General features: G+C 41.0%; 1 protein-coding gene across 2 annotated transcripts; it reads right to left on the bottom strand.

Moving 5' to 3' along the window:
- Window positions 1-1,681: 1,681 nt before the first annotated feature.
- On the bottom strand, window positions 1,682-24,340 carry LOC106602898 (CTD nuclear envelope phosphatase 1A). Of its 2 annotated transcripts, XM_014195881.2 has the most exons (9): window positions 24,014-24,335; window positions 23,591-23,822; window positions 13,287-13,353; window positions 11,237-11,355; window positions 11,033-11,104; window positions 8,492-8,602; window positions 8,113-8,224; window positions 2,974-3,058; window positions 1,682-2,845 (listed from the first exon to the last, which is right to left on the bottom strand). In XM_014195881.2, the coding sequence occupies exons 2-9, from the start codon at window positions 23,693-23,695 to the stop codon at window positions 2,767-2,769; spliced, it is 750 nt and encodes a 249-aa protein (XP_014051356.1). In that variant the 5' UTR covers window positions 23,696-23,822; window positions 24,014-24,335; the 3' UTR covers window positions 1,682-2,766. The 2 variants fall into 2 exon arrangements, with proteins under 2 accessions (XP_014051356.1, XP_014051358.1); XM_014195883.2 differs by lacking the exon at window positions 13,287-13,353 and having other exon boundaries at window positions 24,014-24,340.
- Between the last annotated feature and the right edge of the window lie 1,560 nt (window positions 24,341-25,900).

Here is a 25,900-nt window from a genome sequence, read left to right as displayed (position 1 = left end):
TGATTGTGAGGTATTCTAGGTTGGGTGAACAAAAGGTCTTGAGTGTCTGTATGTTATCACAATCACACCTTGAGTGGGTAATCATGAAACATACACCCCCGCCTTTCTTCTTCCCAGAGAGTACTTTATTCCTGTCTGAGCAATATACTGATAACCCAGATGGCTGTATGGACAAAGACAGTATATTCTGAGAAAGCCATGTTTCCGTGAAACAGAGTATGTTACAATCCCTGATGTCTCTCTGGAAGGAGATTCTCGCCCTGAGCTCGTCTACTTTATTATCCAGAGACTGAACATTAGCGAGTAATATACTCAGAAGCGGTGGATGGTGTGCGCGCCTCCTGAGTCGGACTAGAAGTTCACTCCGAATACCACTTCTCTGCCGGCAGTGTTTTGGATCAGCCTCTGGAATCAGTTCAATTGCCCTGGGGGGGTACGAACAAAGGATCCAATTCAAAAGTTGTATTCCCGGTCATAAAGCTGGTGAGTTACCGCCACTCTGATATTAAAAAGTTATTTACGGCTGTATGTAGTAACACCAAAAATTTCCTGGGCTAATAATGTAAAAAATAACACAAAAACAAAATACTGCAAAGTTGCTAAAGAGCTAGAAGCAGAGCTGCCCCATCTGTCGGCAACATCTTGCAAAAAGTGCCATGATCTGAACGAGACTGCCAAATCGAGGCAAAGGTAAGAATCTCTGGATTAACTGTGTTAGCTAAATTTAGTAATGAATAAATGTATTTTAAAACTTACACAATACCTGTTAGCAAAGGTGTCAGCTAGAGATGACAGTAGCTTGCAGGGATTTGTAGTCGTGCATGATGTCTACTTTGATGCAAACTAGCATTTTCGAATTGGAGTAAATAGAGCCAAAAATATAGATAAGTCACCTTGTCCGAGAGAGATTTGCATGGTTGTCACACAAAACACAGCCTTTATTTTAAGTGTTTCTAAAATTCCCTATTGGAAAAACGATTAGAACCATTTTCCTGTTTGACCACTGTTTTGTGGGTATGATGTCACCTTATTGATATCAATAAAATGTCACAATACAGTGCAGAGCATTCAATTTGACTGCTGAGGGGCAAGAAGAACCCCAGCTCTGCTAAAACCATTAAAAACGACATGCCATTTTAGGGATTGGTCAATAAATGTTTGGTTTTAATACCAATCACCTCATGAAGAGCATAGCCAGAACACCACATTTCCGATTCCCATCTTCACCCTAGATATAAACAAACCAACCGAGGAAGGTTACACTGCAACGTAAACCTCATGCTCCAGGGTTTCCACTAGATAAGTCAGATTCCACAAGCAAAGTAAAAAATTGGCTAACAAATTAGCTTTTTGGTGTTCATTTAAAGGTTAGGTATAAGGTTTGCAGTGTGGTTAAGGTTTGTTTTAAAATAAAATGTTAAGATAAATTGCAGGGTTTAACCATAATTCTGACTTTGTGTTAACTAGTGACAACCATCCCTGTTAGACCAGAGAACCTTGGGACCTGTATTATTGTACCAGTAGTCACAAGAAAATACTCTCCATTAAATAATAAAAGATTGCTCTGAATTTAGTTTGAGATTCACCATGGAATGCAGCAAGTTAAGGTCACAAAATAAAAGTAGTAATAGAATAATCTACATGAGACAATCATGATCTAAAAGTCAGTAAAGAAGAGGAGTATGATGCCTAGCATTTTATTGGAAACACTGATAGATGTGATTTTGAGCGACACAGAAACCCAACCAAGGCCTTAGCGTACATTGTTCAATGAGCTGGGATGTTGGGGTTACATTGAAGGAAATGTGATAATGTGTGCACGGTTGAAAGTGAATGGGTGTAAATCAGGCTTTAAAAAGTACACGGAACAAAATGTGCTCATGAATAGAATGCTTTTTGAAAAATCAAAAAGAAAACCCACCTTTGCTCTGTGGATGGAGAAGTCTTCTCTATCAACTAAACGTTAAAGTAATTTTCAGTTATTTCTGTAAATCTCTGAATAGAACACAAATTATTTAAGAGTAAAAAGATATTCTCAAAGGGAGAAAATAACTCAATACTTAATCACCCTGTTGACCCCTCAGTAAAAATCCACACATCCCAATAATTGAAAGATATTGCCAACCTGGCCTGACCCAGTCCATCCCTAACCAGTGAGTAAATATTCAGTTCTATTTAGGCTTGTTGATCAGTTATCTATTAGTTGTTCCTTAATCTTAACTTTAATTCCAGAACCAAACTATTAAAAGTACCCTTACCTGAGAAGGTAGATGATAAACGGAAAAGATTAACAGACATGTTGAGAAAGAATGATAGACTGGGTATAGTAGTGGAGCGAGAGTTGAGTTCTAGGGGCATAAACTATAATAAGATGGGAAATAAGAAATTACTGGTTTCTTTAGTCTCATATCATCAGTATTTCCATAGTCAACGGTTAAAAAGATTTCATAATCTAAAAAAAAAAAAAAGAAAATGTAACTAAATGCAAGTCGACTCACAAACTTACAAACACTCGACATGAACTCCCAGAATCCAAGGACTGTAAGGCAAGAGTTTCCATTCAGAAAAAAAAAAACCTTGCCCTCTCCACTTTGTTTTCCTTATACGTAGCGCCCCCCCTGTATTTGTGGCCCCCAGTCTTTGTCCTCCCTCTTCTTATAAAGGGTCACACCATGGAGATTGAGAAATGTGGGCAGAGCAGAGAAAGGGGTCGTGCAAACCAGGAGAAAGGGCATTCTAAAAAGAGAGGAAGTGGAGGTGCTGATACTAGTTCTGATGGACGAATCCCCATAGCCGATGCTGATGGAGGTTTCGACTGAGGACGGATCGGACATCTGAGGTGAACCTGAGATTGAGAGGAAGAGGGCAAGATAAAGAAACATTACTATGGAAAATCAACATACTGATAAGTTATGATGCGAGGTATCACTAATCTTGGCAGCTCATCACAGGTGTAACATCTTTGAGACATACCTAAGTGCGTCTAGCATGGGTAGCAGGTTAAGTAGAGCTGTATCACTTGGGTCGCTGAACCACGATTTGATGGGTATTGCATTGTCTGTGAGGCGAACACAAATGTTTGACAAGAGGGTACGGAGACAGGCCAGATCAATGACAGAACTGTTACAACCCAATAGCCCCTTCTGTATAAGCAATCCAATGAAAACGGCACTTGGCATCTACCTTAACTTAGTTTGAAATAAATAGCCAAATACACTTAACATATAATCCTGTGAGTTGTACAGGTAACTGACAGAATAAAAGGAAACACCAACAAAGTGTCTTAATAGGGCGTGGACCACCACGAGCCGCCAGAACAGCATCAATATGCCTTGGCATAGATTCTACAAGAGTCTGGAACTCTATTGAATGGATGTGATGCCATTCTTCCATGAGAAATTCCATCATTTGGTGTTTCGTTTATGGTGGTGGAAAATGCTGCCTCAGGTGCCACTTATGGAGTGATTTCAGTTCCAGCAGAAATTATATTTGAATCCCATTTTGAATTTGCTTTAGGATATTGAATATTACAATTGAATCAATACAATTTCCTCGTATCCTTGCACATCAACTCAGTTCTGGTACCTTTTGTATATAGCAAAGCTATCGTTACTCATTGTGAATCAATTATTACTTTAATTACGTGTTTTACTTTTCTATTATTTCTCTATTTTCTTTCTCTGCATTGTTGGAAGGGCCCGTAAATAAACATTTCACTTAGTCCACACCTGTTTACGAAGTATGCGACATACAAGTTCAATTCATAAATTCTATTTCATGATTTGAAACGGAATTTAATTAATGAATATTGTATTGTTTTAAAATGCAGTTTGAATATTCTAATCCAATATTTACATATTCAGTTTCAATATGGTAGATATTGCATTCATTGTCTGTATCAAGTTTAAACTATAATTTCAAGTTTAAGTTTCAAATAGCATATTCAACTTCTCAGATTCAGTTTTCAAATTCAGATTCATCCAGAGATAACATCCTGGTACTTTGCCAGCCAAGAAAAGTAGAGGTGAACAGAACAGAATCAAATGCTCTCTGTGCTAAACTGAAGCTTCTGACAGTTTCTGAAGCCAATGTGGTATGTTTAATTTATTTTCTTCCTATGAATTTGGCTCCAGCATTTGAACCGTTTTGGCTATAAACTATTATGACCCCATTCCTGAAAGCAAAGACTGTGGAACATGGACGTTCCCCTTTACGATGATCACAGGCTGCACAGGACACATTAGAAGAGTGTCACAATAATGCGCAATTTGGCCCCCATTAAGAATATAGTTGAAAGGCCCTGTCGTATCCCTTCTAAGGATAGCCTTTTCACTCCCTATTTAAAAGCTTGCGCTTGTGACTGACTGGGTTTGAACCAGGTCTCCTACATGTCACAAGACTATGTTAGCCCACTTAGCTAAAACCTATAGGGATAAGTTCAGGAAGTTAATGTAAAAGGACAACCTGCTTCTTGCTTATTAACGAGTACTGCTTCCCCCTGACTCAGCTCATACAGTACCGAGAGCAAACTCAGGACTTCTGCCTCAAAAAACACACGACCGCCCTCCTGAAGCATTCCCACCAATTGTGCTATTAAAAAAGGCCTTCAATTGTGCAAGGGGCGACCCTTCATGCTGAGGATCGAGTTCCACAAATCCCCATCTGCTACACTAATAGAAGTCTTCAAGAGCCAGCAAGGTTACTCATCAAAACAGTGTGGTTTGGTGATACATGCTAATATGATGAGCAACCTGAAGACGTGTTAGTTTCAAGTCTCCGGTAAGGGTAACGTGACCGTTAGCTTGCTGAGATAAAGCCTAGGCATTGGTCAGGTCTATTCAAGGTGGTTAAAGGGGGGGTGAAATGTAACAGGTGGTTTTGGTGACCACGCTTGCGTGATGAGTAACTTGTCGGAGACCTGAAAAGTTGCATTGTCTGGCGCACAGGAGACCTGGGTTAGAACCTCATTAGTCAAACTAACAGCTCTTCAGGTCTCAGGCAAGGTTGCTCACCACATGCATGGATCACCAATACACCTCTGTTGCGTTCATTAAATGGAGTGCACAGATCCTTCTGCTTGCCACTGAAAGTGTTGTTGTGCATTAGGCCTGATTTCGAACACAGGCAGTTATATTGATGCTGTGATCTCAAATAATAGCTTGTTGCCAAAACGGTTCAAACGCTAGAGCCAAATTAATCGGAAGAAAAATAAATTCAACATGCTTCAGAAAACGCCACAAACTTCTGTTTCCCACAGAGAGCATTTGATTCTGTTCTCCTCTACCTTTCCTGGCTGGCAAAGTACCAGGATGTTGGTTTAGTTTTAAACAGGAATTTAGAGAAATTAATTTGAAAACTGAATCTCAGAGGTTGAAAATATGAAACACCTGAATTTATAGTTTGTAAACTTGATACAGACAATGAATGCAATATACCATATTGAAACTTATCACACACACCACACACTTGAATATTCAATGAAATTTTACAACTGAAAGCAATATTCATTCAATTCAGTTTCAAATCATGAAATACAAGTTCAATTTATGAATTCAATGATTACATGTGTGCATTGAATTCAAATTCAATATCCTAATTCAAAATGATGTAATTCAAAAACAATTTCTGTTGGCACTGAAATCACTCCATAGCTGCTCCAGAATCTCCCATACTGTTCAGATCTGTTGACTGAGGCGCACACACACACACACAGTTTAAATACCCTATGCTCCTTTGAGACCACTCTCAAAGTCACTGAGATCTCTTCTTCAAGACATGGTATCCAAAATTATGCGTAACTGGGCATTGTTATACATGACAGAGTCCTGCATGGGTCAGTTTTTTTGGAGCCTGACCCGCCCTGGGCACATCAATTCCGAGCCAACAAATACCCGACATCGGGGAAGATCTCCCTCTGTAACCTGACCCACCCGCATTGAATTGTTCCCGAGATCCAATCCGTGACCCACCAAATAACATCAATTTATTTAAATAGTTTATGACTCCAGGCTATTCCCCTTCCATACATGAATTTGTCTGCATGTCTATCCAACATTTGGACAAAAAGAAACCATGCCATGAATTAATAACAATATCTTATTTTCCCAATACATTAACTCAAATCACTTTAGAAAAAAAAAAAAAAAATCTAATTAGCTTTCTTACCTAATGAAAGCCTATAGCTGGCATAACAAAACCTTTACATTCAATATTGTTTAGTTCAAATAAATATTTTAATTGAAACTTAAACAATTCTGAGAATGGAATAGGCTATGGGCTGCAAAAATAGCCTACATTTATTTAGTAGGCTATCCTCAAACTTTTTCCAGCCACACAAGTTGGAACATAAAATGCCCTGAAAATGGTCTGATCGAAAGCCTGAATTAATAATTAACTGAATTATCGTAAACAAATACCTGCTTGCACTTTTTGCAGGCTGTGTATCCATCTAGGCGTAGGCTACGATGTCTGCCTCATTATTACAGAATGGAATTCGGAACAATGCAACACAAGCTCCTGGATTTGTAAAACGTTTCTTGATTTAAAACATTTCATACCCACAGAATAATTGTTCTGAACAGTGTGCCGACCCTCGGCTTAAAATGTTTTCATTCCACATGCCAGCAGATTTTTTTTTGCGGGTCGTCCGCGGGAAACTGTAGGTATGCAGGACTCTACCCTAAGCATGATGGGATGTTAATTGCTTAATTAAATGGAAAAATACACCCAAAACCACTAATTCCTATAATTTAATTGTTAAATAACACTAATATGTTATAACAATATTTTTGGGCTGAACACATTTTGTTGTTATAATAAGGTTGATAGCAATGTGAAATGTGGAAATTTGAGGCAGCTCAAGTCAACCCACAATGCAATGCTCTCTCTATGGGCTGGCTGGTCAACAGCATGTAAAGTAGCTAATTAGCTGTAAAATCGCCTAAACAAACTGCACTATCAATATAGCTGTCTACAATCTCACATGTTCAACGTATAGATCGATGTGCCTCGCAGAGTGGAGTCTGACATTCGCAACGGTCAATGACCTAAAAGTCGTATTCCTATTAACTTCCAGTGTAGTGATTGGCTTTATTGCAATGCTACGTGATACCGGCTGAATTTCTGCCTGCTTGAACGTCAATAGCTCAGATATACATGAAATGACCCTGGAAATCAATGGAACATCGCTCAGAGATGCACAAAAACAGTATAACATTCAAAATGGGAAAATCGTTCCATTAACTCAGGAGCCGCGCCTTCTTTCAACATATTTTATATCCATCGTTTACTCAAGTGTTTCCTTTATTTTGGCAGTTACCTGTACATGTAGTAGGGTTGGGCGGTATCCAGATTATCATACAATTTCTGTACCATACCGGGGTATACGGTATTACCGGAAGTGCACACAAGAGGCGCTATTAAGAAAATAAAAATTGGGGGGGGGGGGGGGGATAAATAAAATCACAAAACAATTTAGGCAACAGGGATCTTGATCGAGAAAGGGATTGAACGTCTCTAGTCTGGGTACCAGTCTTTTTAGCTAACATTCCACTCCGTGTCATTGCCAAAGAGACAGGCGTTTCGGGCAATCTCAACATTCAATATGCAGCTTGATTTTGATGGACTGGTTTTGTCTGGACAAACAAAATATGGTTGCTTAACAACTGGATACCAATGTGTTCTGTGGAAGAAAAAAAAAAGGGATATAGTGCCAATATTTGGATAATCGTAATTGGATTATAGCTGTGAGGGTTATCGAATCATGATTAACTCTTCTGTTCTCCTCGAGCTCATTAATGATGAATGTTCATATTTGAACATGGCAGAAAGGCCAGTCTCTTTAGCAATGACAAGGAGTGGGAGGAGCGGAATGTTAGCTAAAGAGACTAGTACTCAGACTAGAATGACTGCTGTAACCAAAAAGCTTGATTTTTGACAACTACCCACTTAGCAAACAAAATGCAAAGCTGGAGCCCTGAGCTGGATATAATTTGACATAAATCATTATATGCATGGGGTGGAGCACACAGCCCCCAAGTGACTTATCTTTCTTAAATGGTATATCACCCAAGCCTAACATGTAGTCATTATAACATGGTAACAGCTGCTTACTAGGGTGGATGCGGTAGGCTCTAGGCGAGTTGTCCAGGATGACTACACTAGATAGATCATTGTGCACCACAGAAAGATCTTTAAAATAGCTACCCAGATCCAATGTACAGTGCTAAATAGAGAAATGAAAATTAGGAATAAAAGTCAGTTTTATATGTTGCAAAAGAGTGATAAGTCTAACTTTACATAGAGAGAACCTTTAAATAATGACAGAGACAATCAGGGCCGGTTTCCTGGACACAGAATTTTTATTGAAAGTGCTTTTTAGGATAAGATGAGGCATTAATCTGTATCCGGGAAACCAGCCCTCAGAGTGTAAGACTCAGCAGAGTGCATAACTGTACAGAGCTGAAGTGAACCTGTCAGTGGGTTTGTTTACCTGTCTGTAGTATCTTCGTTTAAGGAAGTCTCTGTCTAGCTTGTCAGACACGGCTGAGCCATATATTTCCATACTGGCCGTGAAAACCACCAGCTCATACCACTGACTCACCTAAAAACATTGAGTTACATCTCACACAAACAGCTAAGAGATCCACCAAACAAACATGCACAAAATTATAAATCAAATAGATTAACTGTATAGTACACAACCCCAAAATGAAAATGTATTGATTGCTAGCTCAAAACACTTTACAAATACATTTGTCATCACTGTTGTCCAATTGCCCCTACCCTGACTGACAGTCCCCCTCATTCTATCACCAAGCACTCTACCCTGTCCAATCCTCCTCCAGCAGAGGCTTTAAATACACACACACACACCTTTCCCTAATCAGTGTGGCAAAACTGAGAAGACACTGTCTGTCATTGAGTTTTGAAGCATTCTACCTGACAAAGTCATGTTAGAATATTTCAGTTATCCTGTAAGAGCTTTTGTGGTGAACCCATTAGTGTTTCAGATGCCAAGCTTATGGTCATGTTGCAGCAGTGTGTAGGAGGGAGATTCCGAGATGTGAGAAGTGTGCAGGAGGGCATGGGACAAAGGAATGTGTAGTATCGGTGAAAAAATAAAGTCAATTGTGGCGGTGCCCATGTTGCTGGGGATCAGAAATACCTGGTGCGAGAGAGACAAGTTGAGGCTGCCAGGGTCAGAGTAGAACAGAAGGTGTCATATGCTGGAGGCAGTGAAGAGAGTAGAGCAGGGTTTCCCAAAGTCGGTCCTCGGGGGCCCAAGGGGTGCACGTTTTGGTTTTTGCTCTAGCACTACACAGCAGATTCAAATAATCATCAAGCTTTGATGATTTGAAATCAGCTGTGCAGGTGTTAGGGCAAATACCAAAACATGCACCCCTTGGGTTCCCGAGGACCGAGTTTGGGAAACACTGGAGTAAAGGATGATGGGTGAAGGGTGAGTACCAGGCCTTGGGCAATACAAAGTGATATGAATTTCTGCTTCGGTAAGGTTGGCTTCTTCACATTCATTGCCATGGTTATCAACTGTAGAAATAGAACGGAAATCACAGAAAACAGATGGTTGTGGTGGGAGCTGCAGAGAAGTACTTGGGTGTATGAGGTTTTACTGCAGAAGAGTTACAAGGTGTGTGGAACGAAAGAGTACTGTCCTCCCAGGCCACTGGCCTGGTGTAAGATCAGTTACAGTCAAAGTAGTGTAATGGGGTGGTATTATCATTTTTAGGAAATAGTGGTATAGACAGTGTACAAAACACCTGATCTATCCAAGACAGACTGACCAGGTGAAAGCTATGATCCCTTATTGATGTAACTTATTAAATTTACTTCAAATCAGTGTAGCAGACAGGTTAGACAGATTTTTCAGCCTTGAGACATGGATTGTTACTGTGTGCCATTCAGAGGGTGAATGGGCAAGACAAAATATTTAAGTGCGGGGGTATGGTAGTAGGTGCCAAGCACACCAGTTTGAGTGTTTCAAGAACTGCAACGTTGCAGGGCTTTTCACACTGAACAGTTTCCCATGTGTATCAAGAATGGTCCACCTCCCAAAGGACACCCAGCCAACTTGACAACTGAGGGAAGGAAGCATTGGACATCAACATGAGCCAGCATCCCTGTGGAATGCTTTTGACACCTTGTAGAGTCAATTCTCCTACAAATTAAGCCTGTTCTGAGGGCAAAAGGGATGCAAATCGATATATTAGGAAGGTGTTCCTAATGTTTGGTACACTCAGTGTAGGGTTAGTTGGTCCTTTTTATTTTTGTATCACAAAATGTAACGTGATCGACTACACTCCCACACAGTAGGTGGCAGCATGAACAAACAAAATGTGCGAACCACCATGATACCAAAGAAAAAAAAAGCATCAGTGCCAGACCTTACCTTTTCAGTGTGTTTGTTACAACACACCTTCTCTTATAACCTTTCCTTTGTGTTTTGGATGCATTTATTGATCACATAAGTTCTTATTTATTGATTTGTATTCGAATTTGATTGACAACATTTACTGTTACTAATTGATATGTTTACCAGAACTTTATTTTACTCATGTTTTAACCCATTGCTTAACTTTCACTCCTGTGATATTCCTTTGAAATGTTATGAGGTTTATGAGTACATTTATATGCATTTGTTTTACCATATATATCAAATCACTGTCATGTATTTTTTATTTTTTTCCCAGTTAACCATCCTTTCACCGTAATTGTCGTAATATCCATTCATCCTTCAATATAATTTCATGATTTAAACTGCAATAATAAAACTGCCATCCTCCTCTCTGTATTTTAAATAGCACCACGACAATAGCCCCAACTCAAACGTCAAGATACAGTCCTTTATTCAAAGCACAACTCTAACCAGTTTTTGGCACCAAGAAACACTGCAGAGAGAATAAACAAGATGCTAACAAAAGTATTTAGCTGCTTGAAATCCTATAACCAAAGCTTATTTGAATAATGTTCATACTTGCTACTATATTGTACTTAATTGGATGTTGACACTTACCACTTCTAAGAAGAAGTCCACATGCGGTCTTTTATATACTAAAAACCTGACAGGATATTTGTCGATTAACACCTTCACGGGAGAGAAAGAGAATATGAATAAAAGAGAACAGTTAAGGTTAGGCATGTGAGTCAGTCTGGCGTGTGTTAACAAGGTGACAGCACGACGCTAATTAAATCAGACAGTGAACATATAGGCCAATACCTTTAGGATGAAGTCTGGTGGAGTGCCTGGTTTCACTTTGGGTCTCACCACACCATCATGGTGGGAGTGGATTAGGGTCTCGTCAAGGTCCAGCACCAGAATCTTCCTCTTGACTGCATCTGATGAGCAGGAGCCCAAGTCCAATCACAGTCAATACCACAGAGAAAAACTAAACAAGTAACCTCTCATTTTTCAATTTCAAAGCCATAGATCTCTGGTCTCTAGCCTGGTCCCAGATCTGTTTGTTAAGTCATACCAATAACTCATACTGTCATAGCCTGGTCCAAGTTTTGTTTGTTCTGTCGCTTGCAACCCTTACATTCAATGTCATGACAACGACAATAATAGTTTAGACATAAGACATTTACAAAAAAATACAAGAACATGTTTCAGTACGATACAATACGCTAAAAAAAAAAAGATTCAATAATGGCTGTTGATGCCGAAAAGGCTTTCAACGGTCTTGAATGGTCTTTCCTATAAAAAATATTTTTTTAAACTCTGCAAGCCTTCAACTTTCCAGCTGAAATAAATGTAATAAAAATATTATAAATATCCTAAAGCAAAAATACACAAATAATACATTATCTGAAATTGCTTAAGAAAGGGGAACAAGACAGATGTATTCTCTCCCCTCCTGTTTGCACTGGCAATTGCAGAAAGAATTAGACAGGACCCAAAACGTAACAGCTATCAGTATTGGTAAACATGAATATAATCTAAACTTATTTGCCGATCTCCTGATATACCTGACCAATATTGAAAACTCAATGCCTCCCTTGTTAAATATTTTAAGAATAATTCAATCTCAGGATATAAAATGTACATGTAAAAAAAACTGAAATAATGGCAACAGGTAAAATAAAAAGAATAACTCATGATCTACAGCAATCCTTTAGGTGGACCACAAAAAAATATAAAATACTTAGGATACTTAAACTGACAAAACAACAAATTTAAAAAGATACCTTTATCCCATTACTCAACAATATGAAAACAGACCTAATTAAAATGGAACAATCTTCCCATGAATCTGATAGGTAGAATAAACCTCTTCAGAATGGCATAGCTCCCAAAATGTATATATTTTTTATTCTCGGTAATGCCAATTACCCCACCGAAGACATTCTTTAAAGAAAGTATACTCTGCCATAAGTCTTTATATGGTTTTAACCTCTGACTTGGGAATTGTATCAACTCACCAACCAAGGCTTTTACTTGAGACATATGTTTGAATGCACTACAGGCCTCCCGAGAGGCAGAGCGGTCTAAGGCACTGCATCGCAATGCTTGATGCGTCACTACAGCCCAGGGTTCGATTCCAGGTTGTGTCACAGCCGGCCGTGACCGAGAGATCCATGAGGCGGCGCACAATTGTCTCAGTGTCGTCCGAGTTAGGGGAGGCTTTGGCGGGCCGGGATTTCCTTGTCCCATCACGCTCTAGGGACTCCTTGTGGCAGGTGTTTCCTCCGACACATTGGTGCGGCTGGCTTCCGGGTTAAGCGAGCAGTGCAGCTTGGCAGGGTCATGTTCTGGAGGATGCATGGTTCGACGTTCGCCTCTCCAGAGTCCATAGGGGAGTTGCAGCGATGGGACAAGACTAACTACCAATTGGATATCACAAAATTGGGGAGAAAACAAGGTAAATATATATTTCAAAACAATTTTAATGCACTAAAAAGGAACAATGGGTACATATTGAAGATGGGTTGGACGATACTCTTAATTATTTTGGTATAATTTTTTTTTTTTACATAACTGGAAAAACAACCATCGTTGAGACAATGGAAAAATAATATGCTTCATTATTTAAATATTGTCAAGAGTGTGGGCGACAGAGGAATAAAATGGTGCATTTTGAGGACGTGGCAGAGTAGCGCAGGCACTGGAGATAGGGGTGAGAACAAGTGGGTCTGGGCAGGTGTGATGATGTTTGTATGTTGTATTTTGTATGTTTTGTACTGTAAAAAAAGTAAAGGCAGCAGTAACAGATCTGGGACAAGATTAAGACCCTTTGACCTTTTAGACACTATAGTGACAGGATACTTACTGAGTCTGTTTCTGGACACAGGCGACAGAGCATACGTGTCATAACGCACTGTTTGGTACTGGATTATCTGCAGAGGTAGAGATGAGCAACTGTCACAATTGATAAACTGAAATGTCAAATTACCAAAACTTAACTAGTCAAAAATATTTTTGGGATAAACACAATAGGCCATTTGTTAAATACATTGTGGAGAAATACCAGCGTGCTGGAGTATTTTAAAAATATTTTTTGTTGTTGTTCTCTATTCACTTGGAACTAGGCCTAGATCAGTTGTGTGAACTGAACAACCCTCTGATGGGTTCCAGACAGATGTCTATAAAGTAAAGAAGTCATTTCTGTAGGTGTCAGTGTATACTGACAGTCAGATAGTTGTGGGTACGGTACTAGTGATGCGCAGGTTGACTCAACCCGCAGTCCCCGCAGTTATATCGAGAGGGTGCGGCTGGTTTTAGGGTCATGAAATATTGGGTGGATGAAGGGCGGGTGGGTTCTAGGCGGTTTGAATAGAGAGAAAATAATGCATAAAAAATGCCTACATGTATAATTCTAGTGCAAGTTGTATCTATAGGCGACATGGAAGTTTTTCTTTCATAATTTTTTTATCTGGCGTTAGCCTATAGCCTTAGCCTAAGCTTTAGGGCCTAACTGTAGCACGCCAAATACACGCCAATTGACAAATGCATTTGGGAACTTGGGCAGAAAAAGCGAACGTCGATAAAGTGAGGCAAAAACATTGCCGTTCATTCAATAAGAGAAGTTAAAAATAAATAGAAGTGAAACCCAGAAAAGTAGTCTGTTTGGGAAAGATTTGGTAAAGTGGTACGAGACGATGACTCGTGTGATGATCGTGAGGTGCTAAAAAAAATTGTCACAAAATGGGGACTTAAATGGCACATCAAGGGAACTGAACTGTTCCAGCCTAGTCTCATAAACTAGACGTGCCATAGTAAATGTAAATCCAGGACTCAAATTAGTAAGATGTGTTACGTTTGGTATGGTTACATAAGACAGGTTACTTAATGCAAAAACAAAAAAGTAGGGCGATTGGTTGAGGTGGATGGGTGGACGTATAACTCGAACGTCTAGAAACCCAAAGGTTGTGGTTTCAAATCTCATGGACAACTTCAGCATTTTAGCTCATTAAGAACTTTGCAACTACTTACTAGCAACTACTTAGCAACTACTTAGCATGTTAGCTAAACCTTCACCTTCACCTAAACCTTTAACCTAACCTTAACCCCTAGCCTAGCTAGCGTTAGCTACGTCACTAATGTTAGCCACCTAACTAACGTTAGCAAAAACAAACTGGAATTTGTAACTTATTGTACGAATTACAATTGGTAACATACTTTTTTGTGTATGTGGACACTCCAAATTAGTGGATTCTTCCATTTCAGCCACACACGTTGCTGACAGGTGTATAAAATTGAGCACACAGCCGTGCAATCTCCATAGACAACCATTGGCAGTAGAATAGCCTTACTGAAGAACTCAGTGACTTTCAACGTGGCACTGTCATAGGATGCCACCTTTCCAACAAGTCAGTTCGTCAAATTTCTGCCCTGCTAGAGCTGCCCCGGTCAATTTTATGTGCTGTTGTTGTGAAGTGGAAACGTCTAAGAGCAACAACGGCTCAACCGTGAAGTGGTAGGCCACACAAGCTAACAGAACAGGACCGCCAAGTGCTGAATCGTGTAGTGCATAAAAATGGGCTGTTCTCGGTTGCAACACTCACTACCAAGTTCCAAACCGCCTCTGAAAGCAACGTCAGCAAAATAACTTAGTATGGGACTTCATGAAATGGATATCCATGGCCAAGCAGCCTAAAATCACTATGTGCAATGCCAAGCGTCGGCTGGAGTGGTGTAAAGCTTACCGCCATTGGACTCTGGAGCAGTGGAAACGTGATCTCTGGAGTGATGAATCAGGCTCCTCATCTGGCAGTCTGACTGACTAATCTGGGTTTGGTGGATGCCAGGAGAACGCTACCTGCCCCAATACATAGTTTCAACCGTAAAGTTTGGTAGAAAAGGGAAAAACAGCCCCAGACCATTATTCATGGTTGGCGTTAGGCCCCTTAGTTCCAGTGAAGGGAAATCTTAATGCTAAAGAATAGAATGACATTCTAGACAATTCTGTGCTTCCAACTTCATGGCAACAGTTTGGGGAAAGCCCTTTCCTGTTTCAGCATGACAATGCCCCCGTGCACAAACGAGGTCCATACATAAATGGTTTGTCGAGATGGGTTTGGAAGAACTTCACTGGCCTGCACAGAGCCCGGACCTTAACCCCGTCGAACACCTTGGGGATGAATTGGAACGCCGACTGCGAGCCAGGCCTAATTGCCCAACCTCACTAATGCTCTTGTGGCTGAATGGAAGCAAGTCCCTGCAGCAATGTTCCAATATCAAGTGAAAAGCCTTCCCAGAAGAGTCGGGGCTGTTATAGCAGCAAACTCCATATTAATGCCAATGATTTTGGAATTAGCTGTTCGACGAGCAGGTGTCCACATACACTAGGTGACCAAAGGTATCATACAAAATGGATGATGGACATCCACAAATGAATAAATACCATACGAAATGTAACATATCATACTAATTGGAGTGTCCCGGATTTACAGTGAGTGAAAAAAGTATTTGATCCCTTGCTGATTTTGTACGTTTGCCCACTGACAAAGAAATCAGTCTAATTTTAATGGTAGATTTATTTGAACAGTGAGAGTCAGAATAACAAAAACATCCAGAAAAACACATGTCAGAATTGTTATAAATTGATTTGCATTTTAATGAGGGAAATAAGTATTTGACCCCCTCTCAAATCAGAAAGATTTCTGGCTCCCAGGTGTCTTTTATACAGGTAACGAGCTGAGATTAGGAGCACACTCTTAAAGGGAGTGCTCCTAATCTCAGCTTGTTACCTGTATAAAAGACACCTGTCCACAGAAGCAATCAGATTCCAAACTCTCCACCATGGCCAAGACCAAAGAGCTCTCCAAGGATGTCAGGGACAGGATTGTAGACCTACAAGGCTGGAATGGGCTACAAGACCATCGCCAAGCAGCTTGGTGAGAAGGTGACAACAGTTGGTGCGATTATTCGCAAATGGAAGAAACACAAAAGAACTGTCAATCTCCCTCGGCCTGGGGCTCCATGCAAGATCTCACCTCGTGGAGTTGCAATGACCATGAGAACGGTGAGGAATCAGCCCAGAACTACACGGGAGGATCTTGTCAATGATCTCAAGGCAGCTGGAACCATAGTCACCAAGAAAACAATTGGTAACACACTACGCCGTGAAGGACTGAAATCCTGCAGCGCCCGCAAGGTCCCCCTGCTCAAGAAAGCACCTATACATGCCCATCTGAAGTTTGAATCATTCAGATGTTCATTGGCAGAGGACAACTGGGTGAAAGTGTTGTGGTCAGATGAGACCAAAATGGAGCTCTTTGGCATCAACTCAACTCACCGTGTTTGGAGGAGGAGGAATGCTGCCTATGACCCCAAGAACACCATCCCCACCGTCAAACATGGAGGTGGAAACATTATGCTTTGGGGGTGTTTTTCTGCTAAGGGGACAGGACAACTTCACCGCATCAAAGGGACGATGGATGGGGACATGTACCGTCAAATCTTGGGTGAGAACCTCCTTCCCTCAGCCAGGGAATTGAAAATGGGTCGTGGATGGGTATTCCAGTATGACAATGACCCAAAACACACGGCCAAGGCAACAAAGGATTGGCTCAAGAAGAAGCACATTAAGGTCATGGAGTGGCCTAGCCAGTCTCCAGACCTTAATCCCATAGAAAATCTGTGGAGGGAGCTGAAGGTTCGAATTGCCAAACGTCAGCCTCGAAACCTTAATGACTTGGAGAAGATCTGCAAAGTGGAGTGGGACAAAATCCCTCCTGAGATGTGTGCAAACCTGGTGGCCAACTACAAGAACGTCTGACCTCTGACTGCCAACAAGGGTTTTGTCACCAAGTACTAAGTCATGTTTTGCAGAGGGGTCAAATACGTATTTCCTTCATTAAAATGCAAATCATTTTTGACATGCGTTTTTCAGGATTTTTTTGTTGTTATTCTGTCTCTCACTGTTCAAATAAACCTACCATTAAAATTATAGACTGATCATTTCTTTGTCAGTGGGCAAACGTACAAAATCAGCAAGGGATCAAATACTATTTTCCCCTCACTGTATATTACCTCAGTCCAGGTTGACTGTTCAGATGGGTTAAATGGAATAGTAGCCTAACTGAAATCTGGACACTGACTGTAGGTTTATAACCTCTCATATAGCCTACTACAATATGAGCTCCTGCAGAATTAAGGATTTCTTACAGTAAAATTATACACCAAATGTAAGTTGACTGGGGAACAATAGGGGAAAAATATTATTTCATTCTTTCAGCATCTTGAGAGAATGAATGCGCGGTTGGGGATCATCTGTAAAGCTGCCATCTTTAGCATCATAAAAGCTGATAGTATTCCAACCACAAAATATGCATCCAAGCTGAACTTAAATCTTATGAAAAACATGTTTGATCGTTTTAACAGCTTTCAGTTGCCTTAAAACCATTCAAACTGAAATTTGGGATGGGAAATCTCTCACGTTAATTTAGAGTTATTGCATTTCTCCTTGGTCCATAAAAGTCTTTACTGAATGGGAGAAGCAGAAATTAAAGACATGTATGCCTATCAACTTCAACTACACTTAACAAAAATATAAAAACATATGTAAAGTGTGTCTCCCACATTTCAAGAGGTAAAATAGAAGATCCCAGAAATGTTCCATACGCACAAAAGGCTTCTCTAATCGTGTGCAGAAATTTCTTACATCCCTGTTATTGAGCATTTCTCCTTTGCCAAGATAATCCATCCAACTGGCAGGTGTGGAAAATCAAGAAGCTGATTAAACAGCATGATCATTACATAGGTGCAACTTGTGCTGGGGACAAAAGACCATTAAAATGTGCAGCTGTCTCACATAACCCAATGCAACAGATGTCTCAAGTTGAGGGAGCGTGCAACTGGCATATGGACTGCAGGAATGTCCACCAGAGCTGTTGCCAAGAATTTAATGTTAATTTCTTTACCATAAGCAGCATCCAATATCGTTTTAGAGAATTTGGCAGTACGTCCAACTGGCCTCACAACCACGGACCACGTGTAACCACGCCAGCACAAGACCTCCACATCCAGCTTCTTCACCTGCGGGATCATCTGAGACCAGCCACCCAAACAGCTGATGAAACTGTGGGTTTGCACAACCTTAGAATTTCTGTACAAACTCTCAGGGAAGCTCATCTGCATGCTAGTCGTCCTTACCAGGGTCTTGACCTGACTGCAGTTTGGCGTCGTAAACCGACTTCAGTGGGCAAATGCTCACCTTCAATGGCTACTGGCATGCTGGAGAAGTGTGCTCTTCATGGATAAATCTCGGTTTCAACTGTACATGGCAGACATCATGTATGGCGTTGTGTGGGTGAGCGGTTTGCTGTTGTCAACATTGTGAACAGAGTGCCCCATGGTAGAGGTGGGGTTACGGTATGGGCAGGCATAAGCTACAGACAATGAACACAACTGCATTTTATCGATAGCAACTTGAATGCACAGAGATACTGTGACGAGATCCTGAGGCTCGTTATCATGCCATTAATTCAACGCCATCACCTCATGTTTCAGCATGATAACGCATGGCCATGTCGCAAGGATCTGAACACAATTCCTGGAAGCTGAAAACATCCCAGTTCTTCCATGGCTTGTATACTCACTAGACATGTCGCTACCCACTGAGCAAGTTTGGGATGCTCTGGATCAACATGTGCAACAGCGCGTTACAGTTCCCGCCAATATCCAGCAACTTCGCACAGCTATTGAAGATGAATGGGAAACCATTTCACAGGCCACAATCAACAGCCTTATCAACTCTATGCAAAGGAGATATGTCACGCTGCATGAGGCAAATGGTCACAATATTGACTGGTTTTCTGATCCACGCCCCTACCTTTTCTTTTAAGGTATCTGTGACCAACAGATGCATGTCTGTATTCCCAGACATGTGAAATCCATAGATCAGGGCCTAATGAATTAATTTGAATTGACTGATTTCCTTATTTGAACTGTAACTCAGTAAAAATGTTGAAATTGTTGCATGTTAAATTATGTTCATTGTAGATTGAAGCATTCGTTCTGATGATTTATGACGTTCTGGCGAGCAAAAGCTCATTTAGACTTCTAGGGCAACAAGTAGACCAACAGAAGAGAATCTGCATGTATCTAATTATAGACAAGTTGATTAACAAAATGTCAAATTATAAGCATAAACATATGCCTATCTAAAAAGGCCGGTCAAAAAATGGTTCTGCCATCTGACTGTACAGCACAATATCTATATTGCTGAGTTAGGGTCGGGTGCGGGCCTCAGATTTTCACTTTAACGCCTATAGTCAGGGGGGTAGCGGATGGATTATTAGCAATAGCAGGCGTGTCCGGTGAACAAACATCTGACCCACGCATCACTACTGGCTACACATCAAACACTTACTGTCTAATAACAGTTATGGGTCATGGCAGGACATGTTAGGATTCAGTGTTAGACTCTGGGAGCCGCTGTGGAATACATCACCAGGTCACTAAATCTATACTGAACAAAAATATAAACATAATTTAAATTATTGAATTAGGCCCTAATCTATGGATTTCACATGACTGGGAAGGCAGATATGCATCTGTTGGTCACAGAAACCTATATAAAAAAAATTAAAAGGGGTCGTAGAACAGAAAACCAGTCAGTATCTGGTGTGGCCACCATTTGCCTCATGCAGCGCAACATCTCCTTTGCATAGAGGTGATAAGGCTGTTGATTGTGGCCTGTGGAATGCTGTCCCACTCCTCTTCAATGGCTGTGCAAAGTTGCTGGATCATTTTTCTATATACACACTACCATTCAAAAGTTTGGGGTCACTTAGAAATGTCAGTGTTTTTGAAAGAAAAGCAAGTTTTTTGGTCCATTAAAATAACATGAAATTGATCAGAAATACAGTGTAGACATTGTTAATGTTGTAAATGACTATTGTAGCGGGAAACTGCAGATTTTTTTATGGAATATCTACACAGGCGTACAGAGGCCCATTATCAGCAACCATCACTCCTGTGTTCCAATGGCACGCTGTGTTAGCTAATCCAAGTTTATCATTTTAAAAGGCTAATTGATCATTAGAAAACCCGTTTGCAACTATGTTAGCACAGCTGAAAACTGTTGTTCTGATTAAAGCAATAAAACTGGCCTTCTTTAGAAGAGTTGAGTATCTGGAGCATCAGCATGTGGGTTTGATTACAGGCTCAAAATGGCCAGAAGGAAAGAACTTTCTTCTGAAACTCGTCAGTCTATTCTTGTTCTGAGAAATTAAGGCTATTCCATGCGAGAAATTGCCAAGAAACTGAAGATCTTGTAAACGCTGTGTACTACTCCCTTCACAGAACAGCACAAACTGGCTCTAAACAGAATCGAAAGAGGAGTGGGAGGCCCCGGTGCACAACTGAGCAAGAGAAAAAGTACATTAGTGTCTCTAGTTTGAGAAACAGACGCCTCACAAGTCCTCAATTGGCAGCTTCATTAAATAGTACCCGCAAAACACCAGTCTCAACAGCGAAGAGGCAACTCCGGGATGCTGGCCATATATATACATACATACATACATACATGCATGCATACATATAATCCAGTACTATTTTTTTTTTTACCTATATTTAACCAGGTAGGCTAGTTGAGAACAAGTTCTCATTTGCAACTGCGAAGCGGCCAAAGCAGTTCGACACACAACACAGAGTAACACATGGAATAAACAAACACAGTCAATAATACAGTAGAAAAAAGTCTATATACTGTATGTGCAAATGAGGTAGGAAAAGGGAGGTAAGGCAATAAATAGGCCATGGTGGCGAAGTAATTACAATATAGCAATTAAAACACTGGAATGGTAGATGTTCAGAAGAGGAATGTGCAAGTAGAGATACTGGGGTGCAAAGGAGCAAGAAAAATAAATACAGTATGGGGATGAGGTAGTTGGATGGGCTATTTACAGATGGGCTATGTACAGGTGCAGTGATCTGTGAGCTGCTCTGACAGCTGGTGCTTAAAGCTAGTGAGGGAGATATGAGCCTCCAGCTTCAGTGATTTTTGCAGTTCATTCCAGTCATTGGCAGCAGAGAAGTGGAAGGAAAGGCAGCCAAAGGAAGAATTGGCTTTGGGGGTGACCAGTGAGATATACCTGCTGGAGCGCGTGCTACGGGTGGGTGCTGCTATGGTGACCAGTGAGCTGAGATAAGGCGGGGCTTTACCTAGCAGAGACTTGCAGATGACCTGGAGCCAGTGGGTTTGGCGACGAATATAATGCGAGGGCCAGCCAACGAAAGCGTACAGGTCGCAGTGGTGGGTAGTAAATGGGGATTTGGTGACAAAACGGATAGCACTGTGAAAGAATGTATCCAATTTGTTAAGTAGAGTGTTGGGAGGCTATTTTGTAAATGACACTGCCGAAGTCGATCGGTAGGATGGTCAGTTTTAACGAGGGTATGTTTGGCAGCATGAGGGAAGAATGCTTTGTTGCGAAATAGGAAGCCGATTCTAGATTTAATTTTGGATTGGAGATGCTTAATGTGAGCCTGGAAAGAGAGTTTCCAGTCTAACCAGACACCTAGGTATTTGTAGTTGTCCACATATTCTAAGTCAGAACCGTCCAGAGTAGTGATGCTGGACGGGCGGACAGCATTCGGTTGAAGAGCATGCATTTAGTTTTACTTGCATTTAAGAGCAGTTGGAGGCCACGGAAGGAGAGTTGTATGGCATTGAAGCTCGTCTGGAGGTTAGTTAACACGGTGTCCAAAGAAGGGCCAGAGGTATACACAATGGTGTCTTCTGCGTAGAGGTGGATCAGAGAATCACTAGCAGCAAGAGCGACATCATTGATGTATACAGAGAAGAGTCAGCCCAAGAATTGAACCCTGTGGCACCCCCATAGAGACTGCCAGAGGTCCGGACAACAGGCCCTCTGATTTGACACACTGAACTCTATCAGAGAAGTAGTTGGTGAACCAGGCGAGGCAGTCATTTGAGAAACCAAGGCCGTTGAGTCTGCCGATAAGAATATGGTGATTGACAGAGTCGAAAGCCTTGGCCAGGTCGATGAATACGGCTGCACAGTAATGTCTCTTATCGATGGCGGTTATGATATCGTTTATGACCTTGAGCGTGGCTGAGGTGCACCCATGACCAGCTCTGTAACCAGATTGCATAGCGGAAAAGGTACGGTGGGATTTGAAATGGTTGGTAATCTGTTAACTTGGCTTTCGAAGACCTTAGAAAGGCAGGGTAGGATAGATATTGGTCTGTAGCAGTTTGGGTCTAGAGTGTCTCCCCCTTTGAAGAGGGGGATGACCGCGGCAGCTTTCCAATCTTTGGGAATCTCAGACGATACGAAAAAGAGGTTTAACAGGCTAGTAATAGGGGTTGCAACAATTGTTACTTTTATTTTCTACTCATCCATTTTTTTACTTAACTTCTTTTTTTCTTAACTTCTTAAAGCATTGTTGGTTAAGGGCTTGTAAGTAAACATTTCACTGTAAGGTCTACACCTGTTGTATTCAGCGCATGTGACAAATAAAATGTGTCAACTGCACGTTCCCTCAACTTGGGACATCTGTGGAATTGTGTTGTGTGAAAAAAACTGCACATTTTGGAGTGGCCATTTGTCGTCCCCCGCACAAGGTGCACCTGTGTAATGATCATGCTGTTTAATCAACTTCTTAAGATCCCACACTTGTTAGGTGGATGAATTATCTTGGCATGGGAGAAATGCTCACTAACAGGGTTGTATACACATTTGTGCACAAATTGAGAGAAATAAGCTTTTTGTGTGTATGGAAAATTTCTGAGACATTGTATTTATGCTCATGAAACAATTTAAATGTTGCGTTGTGCTAAGTGTAGTAGGACATGTTAAGACAAACCGTATTGATTACACCTGTTTGACAGTTTTCCTCGATGTCTTTGAAATGTTAATTACCAAGATTTAATTTGGAATCAAATAGCACAGTGAAGTACCATTCAGACCTTTTAATAGATAGATTGGCGTGTGTGAGAGCTTCCGATTAACTGTCTGTCAAGAGCATTGGAAAGTCCAAATGGGCCGTGTGTATATTAGTTTATCCAGCTTCCAATATCACTTATCCAAGTGATATTAATTAGGGGAAATACCTTAGCAGGGGCCACAATTATTACACTTTTAGTTCTAGAAAACTCACCGTCCGTAAATACTTCCTGAGTATGTACAGAATAAATCTCCATATTCTAGATGTAACTCCGACGAAAGTGTGAATGCCAAGTAAGCGGTGACGGGTCTTCAGCATGGTACAACCCGAGCGACTCCAGTTGAGTCGGGACCCCAGCCTCTTCCTTCCCGAACCTGCAGGTCGCGTAGACACTGGCCAATGGCAATCGTGTGCTCAGTTCAAATCTCACTTTCGCCACACTCCACTGAAAATGAATGAAAAAGATAAAACGTAAAAAGTAACCTACACGCAAAACCGTCATTAAATACGAAAGCGAGGAATCCAGACGAATAACATTCACTGGTTCTCGGTCACTACCTAGCCCTCGCAAGCTAGACGTTCATTAAAGTGTGAAAAGAAGATGTCTTTATGAAATGCAAACAATGCCCTTCTAACCTTGCTTAGTTTCGTTGATAAATAAGTTGGTTTACGAAATATGGCAAAAGTCCCAACTAGACACCGTCAACACAACTTTCAAACAAATCAGGAAATGGACAGAGTGCCGCCATAAGTGTGTCGCTGTCACTTCCGTAGAGAAAAACATGCGCTCCTTTCAAATACTTTCCTCCCGCGAAATAGTCACACCCAGGCCACAGGTACTGACCTCAATATGGTTAAGACCAGCATTGACCAACAGGCAGGTCATTAGAAATACACTACTGCATTGTAATATACTGTAATCTATTATGAAGCGCAATCAATGACCGTGGTGGATAAAATAATGCCAGACAGAACTATTTTGTTACACCCAGTCCAGACAACCGCTAGGCTGCAGTGCTGTTCTAAAACGGCTCCAGTCCAGACAAACGTCTGCGGTGTAAGTTGGGACCATAAAATTAGGAATTAGAATACTAGAATGGCCATGAACCTTACTAAGATTGTCCAATTGTCAGCCACGTTGGCCAGGGAGTTGGTCTTACCCATGATGAAATGTTTTACACACACATAAAGCCTCATTGGACACCAGGCCCCCACATTTCCTACACCGAATTCATTGATGATAAGACTTAGACAAGTTGTAAATGCAAGAAGTACTCATATGTTATTATATAATAGCACTCACAGCTTTCCAAGAAAACAAAATCCGAGACATTTATGCTCTGTTTGCATATATTTTAGAGGCTATTTAAATCAAATCACATTTTGTCACATGCGCCGAATACAACAGGTGTACAGTAGACCTTACAGTGAAATGCTTACTTACAAGCCCTAACCAACAATGCAGTTAAGAAAAATAAGTGTTAAGTAAAAAAAAAATGTATTAAAGAGCAACGGTAAAATAACAGTAGCGAGGCTATATGCAGGGGGTACCGGTACAGAGTCAATTTGCAGGGGGGGGGGACAATGCAAATACTCTAGGTAGCCATTTGATTAGCTGTTCAGGAGTCTTATGGCTTGGTGGTAAAAGCTGTTAAGAAGCCTTTGGACCTAGACTTGGCGCTCTGTTACCGCTTGCTGTGCGGTAGCAGAGAGAACAGTCTATGACTATAGTGGCTGGAGTCTTTGACAACTTTTAAGGCCTTCCTCTGACACCGCCTGGTATAGAAGTTCTGGATGGCAGGAAGCTTGGCCCCAGTGGGCAGGGATGCAGCGATGGGTGGGCTTGGAAGGGCATAGCCACTGGGTGAGCCAGGCCCAGCCAATCAGAATGAGTTTTCACCCACAAAAAAGGCTATATATATTACAGACATAAATACTTCTGTTTCATCAGCTGTCTGGGTGGATCAAAAAAGGTGAAGAAGTTGCCACTGTCTAATAACGGATGTAAAAAAAGAACCATAGCAAAAATGAGTTATGTAAAGATTATTTCATACTCCACATTTAGGGGGGCCACAAGGGGGTCCAAAATTGTTGTCACATGGGCACTGCCCCCCCCCCCAGAACCGCAAGTGAACAGCTCTGGTGGACAGTCCTGCAGTCAGCATGCCAATTGTATGCTCCCTCAAAACACCTTTTAGAGTGAATTTTGTCCCCAGCACAAGGTGCACCTGTGTAATGATCATGCTGTTCACTAAGGATCCGCCCCTTTTTTTTATTTTTCACCTAAAATGACTTACCCAAATCTAACTGCCTGTAGCTCAGGACCTGAAGCAAGGATATGCATATTCTTGACACCATTTGAAAAGAAAAACTTTTAAGTTTGTGGAAATGTGAAATTAATGTAGGAAAATATAACACATGAGATCTGGTAAAAGATAATACAAAGAAAAAAAATGATGGTTTTTTTGTATTTCTTTTGTACCATCATCTTTGAAATACAAGAGAAAGGCCATAATGTATTAT

The sequence above is a fragment of the Salmo salar genome, chromosome ssa04, assembly GCF_905237065.1.
Source record: "Salmo salar chromosome ssa04, Ssal_v3.1, whole genome shotgun sequence".
In the NCBI taxonomy this organism is placed as follows: domain Eukaryota; kingdom Metazoa; phylum Chordata; class Actinopteri; order Salmoniformes; family Salmonidae; genus Salmo; species Salmo salar.
The sequence above is the reverse complement of the archived record's forward strand: the minus strand, read 5'-3'. Positions and strand labels throughout refer to the sequence as shown.